This window comes from Neodiprion virginianus, chromosome 3, assembly GCF_021901495.1.
Source record: "Neodiprion virginianus isolate iyNeoVirg1 chromosome 3, iyNeoVirg1.1, whole genome shotgun sequence".
In the NCBI taxonomy this organism is placed as follows: Eukaryota; Metazoa; Arthropoda; class Insecta; order Hymenoptera; family Diprionidae; genus Neodiprion; species Neodiprion virginianus.
Window position 1 is genome coordinate 16,033,442 of NC_060879.1, and position 10,017 is coordinate 16,043,458.

At 39.2% G+C, this 10,017-nt stretch overlaps 1 protein-coding gene across 1 annotated transcript; it reads left to right on the plus strand.

Moving 5' to 3' along the window:
- Nucleotides 1-500: 500 nt before the first annotated feature.
- Nucleotides 501-2,190, plus strand: LOC124300430 (uncharacterized). The gene is made up of 2 exons (XM_046754527.1): nucleotides 501-646; nucleotides 723-2,190. Exon 2 carries the CDS (start codon nucleotides 809-811, stop codon nucleotides 1,877-1,879), a length of 1,071 nt encoding a protein of 356 aa, XP_046610483.1. The 5' UTR covers nucleotides 501-646; nucleotides 723-808; the 3' UTR covers nucleotides 1,880-2,190.
- Nucleotides 2,191-10,017: the final 7,827 nt, after the last annotated feature.

The window sequence follows — 10,017 nt, forward strand, 5'->3', positions numbered from 1 at the left end:
GTCCTCCGCGCAGCTCCATGACGTCTTGGCGGTGAGCGTGGTGCTCCCTCGTCGCTAGTCGGTCCGTCGCAAGTTCGCTGGTCAATTGTTGGCGGGGTGAAGGGGAAGAGGCTGCGGCGCGCCGGCCGCCAGCGGGAATCGCGTCCACCTTGGATTCCCGCGATGCGGGGATCTGCGTCGGCTCCCCCTCCGCAGCCTCGACATCCTTCCTTCGCAATTGTCGCTAGTCCGCCACTTCGCACTTTCCTCGAATTCGGTGTCGACTTCTTGCCTGATGCCGTTGTAGCTCGAAAAATAAAAAAAACAAAAAAAACTGAAATATCTTACGCTGGTCGCTAAAGTGTCCCCTCTCGTAGTTTCGGATGCGTGACTCTAGTCCTGGCGCTCTTTTCCAAAAACTTCGCGACTCAATTTCGGAAATTCCTAAATTTTTGGTTCCGCCCAGGGTTCAAGGAGCCCCTTGTAACGGGCATCAAAAATGCCACGTTACAATATATGTAAGCTTGGGTACGTTACCAAGCTACGTAGCGCCGCGCGTTGGCTCATGCGCAAAGAGTCAGTATGAAAGATGACTCCGAGCTACGAGCACTAATGACAATACAAAAGTCATAACAAAGGTTTGCTATCGGCAATTGTATTGATTCAGGTTAGTTTGTAAGTGTGTGCGATTAATGTAAATAACTTATCGTTTTGTTAACTCTTGTAAATATTTGATATTTCAGTTGTTTACTACATCATACAAGTGTTGATTAATAACCTCAAATCCACTCCATCAAAGTTCCTTGTCTGTCGCTTACAAATCAATACAATGGAGAAAAAAGCAAAATTTTACTTCGTCTCGGAGGCTGGCATAGACTCAGCAAAAAGTACAGCAGTGAAAGTAAAAAAAATTCAGCTGCTTGGGCAAGAGGAAAGTTTTTTGTTTCCAGCGGACAAGCAGACGAGAGCTCAGCATGATAAGCTTTTCGAGAATGCTATTGTGAAGAACGTAGTCAAGAGTCTGAAGCAACGCAACAAATTTCGTAATGTAGTATTGACGTTGTCTGAAGAACTGGAAAACATCTACTTGGATGAGGAAGGTAATGTTGTTTTTCATGACGAATATCTTGAAGAGGATACCCCAATGCAAGAGGCAAGCGGAAACAGAGAGGCATCAGCCACGAGTGAGAGGAAAACGAGCTCGCTCGTGAAAGACATGGTAGTGGAAAAGTTTAATGGTGAGAATATGAATGCGAGTAATTGGATGCGTTTATATGTGCAGGAGTGTGACAGAGTGGGTATCGCGCAAAACAAATACGCGGAAGTTTTGAGATTGTTCCTAGAGAAGGGAGCGTTAGATTGGTATAGCGTATCGGTAAAACAGATTTCTTTATTGAACTGGGAAGCGTGGAATAACTCTTTTATCGACACCTTTGCCGCGCAGTCCTGGGTAGACATTGAGTATGCTTACAATTTCAAATTTTACAGCGGATCGTTACTAGAGTATGCGCTAAAGAAAAGGAGCTTATTATTAGAAGCGGATGATAGCCTATCCGTAAGCACTCAAATAAACATGATCGTGATTAGTTTACCAAAGTTTATTCAAAATAAACTAGATAGAAAGTCCATCGGGTGTGTAGACAGTCTCATGTCAAAACTAAAACAAATTGGGAAAATAAGTGATAAGAAAAATGAAAATGTAAACAAGAAAAGCTCAAATGAGAAAAGGCCATGTAGTATTTGCGAAAAACTAGGATATAGAAATAGATTCCATTTGGAAACAGTATGCCATAACAAAGATAGGCAAAGTAAAAATCCTAAAAATGAAAATATCAGGGTCACAAATAATAATGAAGTTCAGGAGATATTAGCTAGGCAAGAGGAATCAAAAAACGATTAGTCCTCCCACTTATAAAAATAAAAATATTTGCAAATGGCAATCCAGCAACAGCTTTATACGACTCTGGATCAAATGTTTCTTTGATCAGTAGTACATTCATAACTAATAAAAAAAATATTAAACAAATAATAAGTGGGAGAGATACCATCAAAGGTTTAGCTGGGATTGCAAAAACGGAGGGCATTGTAGATTTAAGAATAAAAATTTGTAACATCGAGGAGAATTTTCAATTTTTCATTGTTAAAGGAAATGCTATGGATGGTGAATTTTTGATTGGATTAGATGCGATAAAAAAATTCAGGTTATGCCAAGATGAAAATTTGAGGATATCTCAAAAACAGGAAAATACAAAATTGGTCAAGAAAAGTAATTTCAGTAAAATGAGCGCCAAAAAAATCGATGAAATAATACAAAAAAATGAGAAAATATTTGCAAAATCAAAATTTGACATAGGAACAGTAAAGGGTTATGAAGCCACAGTAAAGTTGACAGAAAATAGGTACATTTCAAAGAAACCATATAAATGCTCTTTTCAAGATAAAGCAGAAATTGAAAACCAAGTAGAGGAATTATTAAATGCAGATTTAATAGAGGAGTCAAGCAGTCCTTTTGCAGCTCCTGTAACCTTGGCTTACAAGAAAGAGGAAGGAAAAAAACAAAAAAATCGTTTATGTATGGACTTTAAGGAACTAAACAAGATTATAGTTCCAGAGAGTCAACCATTCCCTAGGATAGAAGATCTTACCGTACGTGCCAGAAATTGTAAGTTTTTTACAAAATTAGACGTTAATTCGGCGTTTTGGTCGATCCCGATACGTGCGAAGGATAGATACAAGCTAGCCTTTGTAACACATAATAGGCACTTACAATGGAAATGCTTACCTTTCGGCTTAAAATCTGCTTCTGCCATTTTCCAAAGAGTTTTAGCAGGTATAATAAAAAAAAATAAATTGGATGCATTTACCGTAAATTACATAGATGACATTTTAGTGTTTTCCAAGACATACGAGGAACATTTACAACATGTAGATATAGTATTGCAAATATTACATGATCAAGGCTTTAAATTGAACAAGAACAAATGTCAATTTGCTCAAGAAAGGATAACCTATCTGGGGCACGAAATTGAAAACAATATGGTTAAACCAATAAATGATAATTTAGTCGCTATCAAAAACTTTCCTATACCTACATCAATAACACATATTAGACAATTTTTAGGAAAAGTAAACTTTTACTTGGAGTTCATCCCAAATCATGTTGTCTTACTAGATCCTTTGCGAAATTTGTTAAGGAAGAATGTAACTTTCCACTGGTCTGAAGAATGTAGGAATAGTTTCAATTTAACAAAACAATTTTTATGTACAGTTCCAGCTTTGGCAATATTTGATCCAGAAGCTCCAATATTTATTTTCACAGATGCAAGTAATAAAGGAGTTGGAGCCATATTGAAGCAACCACAAAAAGACAATTCCTTAAAATCAGTATTTTTCTTTTCTAGAAAATTGACTGATGCTCAAAAAAGAAAAAAAGCAATTTATATAGAAGCCCTGGCTATTAAAGAAGCCATTTTGTATTGGCAATTCCATCTAATAGGAAAAAAGTTCATTATTTTTACGGATCATAAGCCACTAGAAAACTTCAACATAAAAAAATGTAGTGACATGGAACTAGTGAATATTTTAAATTATATTTCAATGCTCGACTTTGACATCATATACAATCCTGGTAAGGAAAATTCTGAAGCTGATTGTTTATCGAGAAATCCAGTTTTGGAACCTCGAGAAGATACAGAGTTGGACTACGCAATTAGAACCTCAAATTTATTAAAATTAATAGATATTAAAGAAAATCAAAAAGCATTAAGAGTAGATGATAAGTGCATCATAAAAGAAAACATAATTTATAAAGTATTAAACAAAAGAGAAAAAATTTGGATCACCGAAGATTTCGGAAAATCTCTTATCAAGGACATGCATGTAGATCAAGGTCACATAGGCACAAAACAACTAATATTAACTTTCGGTCAAAAATTTTATTTTAAAAACATGTACAAACACATAAAAATGACCTGCAGATCTTGCGAAACTTGCATTAAAAATAAATCCAGAATAGGCTGCTTCAAAGCACCCTTATCTCAACTTGGTCCAGCAAAGGAACCCTTCGAAATTATTTCCATAGACACAATAGGAGGTTTTAAAGGCAATAAGAGTACAAAAAAATATTTACACCTGGCAGTGGACCACTTCACTAGATTCACCTACATAGTAACCTCAAAGACTCAAATGGCAAAAGATTTCATAAATCTAATTAAGAAAATAGAGAAAAATGGAAACATAAAATTAATTCTATCAGATCAATACCCTGGTATAAATTCAACTCAGTTCAAACAACATCTAAGTAAACAAAACATAGCACTGGTTTTCACGGCAGTGGACTGTGCATTTTCTAATGGATTAAACGAAAGAACAAACCAAACTCTCGTAAACAGAATAAGATGTAGAATCTATGAGCATAGAGAAAAATCATGGCCTCAGATAGCAGAAGAATGCACACAGGACTACAACAACACAATTCATAGCTCAACCGGATTCACACCGAATTACTTGCTCACAGGCTCTAACAAGTCATTTTTACCAGATGAGTTGAATGATAACAATTTGTCAAATTTAATCAGCAACAGAGAAATAGCGTTCAGAAGATCTAAACAAATACACGACCAAAATAAGGAATATTATGATAAGAATGTAAAGCGAATAGACTATAAGGTAGGAGATTTAGTTTATGTTCAGAGCGTTAATAAACTAAATAAGGATAAATTGGACCCAATCAGAACAGGTCCCTTTAGAATTAAAGAAAAAATTTCAGATGTAATGTTTTTGTTAAATAGTAGAGCCAGAAAAAACGAATCAAACATTTTTCATGCCAGCAAGCTGGTTCCTTATTTTGACGATGCGCTACATCGGTCTTGAGAGGGGGGATGTAAGCTTGGGTACGTTACCAAGCTACGTAGCGCCGCGCGTTGGCTCATGCGCAAAGAGTCAGTATGAAAGATGACTCCGAGCTACGAGCACTAATGACAATACAAAAGTCATAACAAAGGTTTGCTATCGGCAATTGTATTGATTCAGGTTAGTTTGTAAGTGTGTGCGATTAATGTAAATAACTTATCGTTTTGTTAACTCTTGTAAATATTTGATATTTCAGTTGTTTACTACATCATACAAGTGTTGATTAATAACCTCAAATCCACTCCATCAAAGTTCCTTGTCTGTCGCTTACATATATACAATATTTATTGTTTCAAAGACCAGTACAAGTCTATAACAATCGGTTAGATAATACAATACATTTTAGCTAGAGTTTGCAAAATACAATAAAATAAAATACAATAAAATACAATAAAATAAAATTTACAAAATAAACCAGCAATTAAGAGATACATGTATAAGTAAGTAATAGCATGGCCGGGCAATCAGCAGAGGTGACGACTTGGGGATTATTCATTTAAGCAGAAAGCTCTGAGGCGGCAACATTGTTGAATATAGAAGAAGGTATTTTCAATCAGTGCGGTATCACTGCTATTCAGGAAATTCCAGCGGAGATCAGTTGAACTCACTGCAGAAGTCACGAACGGTTTGCGATAGGGCTCAAAAATTGGGCAGTTGAAGAAGAAATGCTCGAGAGTATCAGGCTGATTAGTGTTGCAGATGGGGCACAGCAGTCCTGGGTTAAATTTGTAAATTGTCTGGTTGAATGCTAGGCGGAAATAGTACTTGCTGGCTAATCTAACTTGCAGGAGCGCTTTAAGTACATTGAAATTAACTCTTCTATTCAAAATTTCAGCCTTATCGCCACCCACAGGTCTTTGAAGTTGCAGTTGTAGGTAGTGTGCGTTATTCGCTCTTCTCTGGTCTTCTTGTAGAAGATGGTTTTTGAGTTTAGCAAGAAAGTTATGCTTATAGGCTTTCCAAGTTTCTATCTCAAGTTTTTCAAGAGCTGGGATAAGTTCTGGTGCAAATTTACTGATTTGGTTGAGAAACAAAGCGAGCCAGTTATATTTATCGTTGCTGTTGAAGTTCCTGAGTGCCATAAGGCGGCGTAGGCATATTTTCGGATATCTATCTTCTTCCATTTCTAGGATTTCAATAATCCAGTTCCACGTAGCTGTGATGACTTGGAGTGCTAGCGGCAATCTGCCTAGTTCAACTCTCAGTAAGGCACCTTCAGTGCTTCTTGGCATACCAAAAATTCTCTTAAAGAATTCCACTTGGACTTGTTCGATCATATCTAAGTATCTAATAGCCCAGATTGGTGAGGCGTATATTAAGGTTGAGACAACGATGCTGTCAAATAATTTGTTAATACACTCGAACGAATCTGTTTTTGCTTTTATGAGGGTAGGGTGTACAGCACTGAATGCCATTTTGGCTTTATTTATCGCAGCCAATGCTGTCGGTCTGCTAAATCCTGATGTCGTGATTTTTAAGCCCAGGTATTCGTAAGAGTTTGTGATGTCAATTACCTTGTAACCATAATGAAACTGTTTTAAGTTTGCTGGCCTACCACCCCTTCTGCAAACAACAATTTTTGTTTTGTCAATGTTGACATTTAACAGGTTGTTGTCACAGCAACGTTTGAGATGATTAATTTTCTTCTGCAGGTCCTTTGGCGATGAGGCTAAGATGACCAGGTCATCTGCATATAGAAGCAAGAGAATATCCAGTACACCGTCGATGTTAGTTCCAGCACAGCCTTGCTTTCTCAGGAATTTTTCTAAATCAGCAATGAAGATCAGGAAAAGGAGAGGGCTGAGCAATTCACCTTGCAGAACTCCTTCACTTATCTCGAATTCACGCGAGATCTCGCCATTAACTTTCAACTTGAAGTTGGCAGAATTGTAGATATTGCGTAGAAGTCTGACCAGTTTGGCACTGCAGCCGGCTTCGAAGAGATTTATCCAGAGCAGTTTGTGCTGCACCGAGTCAAATGCTCTTCTAAAGTCCACAAATAGCAGGAATTGAGATGCCATGCGTTGTCTCAGTCGACAGTTAAGTGCAGCGAGCAGAGTAAATAAGTTGTCATTGCAGCCTCTTCCAGCTCTGAATCCGGCTTGTGATTCAGGTAGTATTTTGCATTTTTCGGCCCATTTCGTCAGTCGTTTATTTATCATATTCGTCAGCAATTTGGCAATGTGATTTATCAAGGCGATGCCTCGGTAATTTAAGGGATCTAGTTTGTCACCTTTTTTATGGATTAGAGAAATAAGAGCCGTAAACCAATGTTCTGGTGTAGTTTCTTCCATCAGGATTTTGTTGTTTAGACATAACGTGTAAAGCTTCCAATTATATGGCATGTTCTTCAAGAATTCATTGTGACGTTGCACCTAGAGTGCAAGTCATAACAAACCCCAAACCCGCGGGGAAGAGCCGAACGGGTGAGTCCCGTCCCGTCGGGAGAGACCCGAAGGTAACCGAAGCCCACCGACGCTCGGCAGAGCCGAGCGCCAGCGAGCAGTACGATCACGGCCTTCCAAGCAGCAACCTCGAGAAGCCAGGAGAACGAGCGAAAGAGAGAGAGAGAGAGAAAGAACGAGAGAGAGACCCAGAACCACACACCGATACACCCCGATACACATACGCCGACGACACCAGGAGGGAGAACGAGAGAGACCCAGTTACACACCGCTACACACTGTTACACACACGCACACGCCGACGACACCAGGTTAGCCTGCATTCTACAGCCGATCTGCTCCTCCCCTCGCAATACCAACCCTTCCTACCTCACACTCCCCGTCACCCTACACACTCCCCCCCCCCCCCTCCGCGCGCGTATCTATAAGTTAGGATTAAGTGATCACACGACTTATACAAAACCTGATAGACCTCGGAGCACTACCAAGCGACAGAAACGAATACGAAGACCCACACATATACAGCACACAGTCAATACACCCCACAAACAACCAAAACACGACACACCTAAACCACACACCAAACCCGAACAGTACATACTGGAATCAGCCAGCAATGGCAATGAAAACAATACAAACATGGAACATAAAATACTCAGGAAACACAAACGAAGACATAGACGAATTTTTACAAAATCTCCGCGACTACCAAACGGGATATGAAATACATGATACACAATTAATCAACAACCTCAGCCCGATACTCGAAGGTGACGCAAAAAACTGGTACAGATTAAATAGAGGCAAATGGCGAACACTGGAAGAATTCGAAAGAGACATTACACATGCATTTCAAGACATACAGCATAGGGACAGACTGGAACAAAAAATCAGAAACTACGTACAAGGACCAACACAAAAAATTACACAATTCCTAATACAATTTAGAACACTACTATCACAACTAAAACCACCATACCACCCACGAACACAATTAGACTTGGCATACAGAAACATGAAAATAGAATACAAGGCATACATAAAACCATACGACTTCGCGAACTTCGACCAACTGGAAATAGCCGCGAAAGAATGGGAAGCAAACATCGAATGGGAAAACACAAGACAAACAATATTAAATAACTACACACACCCACGAGAAACCTACACACACCAAACACACCACACACAATACATCCCACACAAGTACGCACAAACACAACCCCGCCCAGCATTACTCCCAACACCAAATATACCACCGGCACTCACAGACAGTATACGACGAAACCAAACAAACCAAAACACGCAACAGACTCGATACCCCGCAATCACGTATAACTCACCACACTACACTCAGCAACAAACACAAACGAACTCAAACACAGGCACAACACCACGCAGATGCTTTAACTGCAACCAACCCGGACACTTCAGATGGCAATGCACACATGTACAGAACCAGGGAAACGAGTAAGGGTTGACCCAGCAAGGGTGGAGGGCAACCCCACAAACAACACAAACACACCCGAGACAGTAGCACCGACAACAGATAATAACAGAACTGAAAGTAGATTCCACATCAGAATCGAAATACACGGTCACGAATTTAACGCATTAATAGACACAGGCGCAACACACTCATACCTAGGCGCAGAAGTAATACAAATACTACACAAGACAGACACACCAATAGACGACACGCCCGACAGAACAGCTACAATGGGAAACGGAACACAGGTGACGATAGAAGGAGCAGTAACACTCCCAATACGCCTCGGCAACATAACAAAAAAAATTAATTTCGGATTAATACCAAACTTAGGCTCGCAATGTATCATTGGGAACAGCGGCTTAATGAGATTTGGAATACAAATAAATTATGGAAAAAACACATGGTCACTTATAGACGACCCACAGACACACTACCACATGCAAGCCAGACCACAAGAACTACCAACACCACTCAAAGAATACATACAAATACATCAAACACGAAAAATACGACACCAATCAACACAAACACACACAAAACAAGCAAAAGCAGCAGAAAAATTAGAAGCAACGAAACAACAAACGAACCCGAAAACAACAGAAAGACACGAAAACACAGAAAAAACAACCATAAAACAAAAACCACTAACACCAACACTACCCAGCACAAAGACACCACCGGAAAACACCCCCCCAAAAGACAACCCACAGAACACACAAATCACAAATCAAAAAATCATACCCACAAACGCACAAACAACAGACGACACACAAACCGACAAAGAAACCGAACCACAGATATGCGCAGGAATACAAGAACTCACACAATCACAACACACACAACTACAGACAACAATACAGCAGAAAATCTCAACACTACCAGGCCAACTCGGCCTAACACACCTAATCAAACACAAAATAGACACACAAGGACACGCACCCATAAAACAAAGATATTACATGGTATCACCAAAAATTAGAGAAGCCATCCACACAGAAATAGACAAAATGCTAAGAGAAGACGTGATAGAACCATCAGAAAGTGAATGGTCGAGCCCAATTGTCATGATAAAAAAGCCAAATAACACATATCGCTTCTGTTTAGACTTCAGAAAAGTAAACTCAGTATCAAAAAAAGACGCATACCCACTACCATACATGACAGCAATATTAGACAAACTACGGACAGCACAGTACATATCAAAAATCGACTTAAGCCAAGCATACTTCC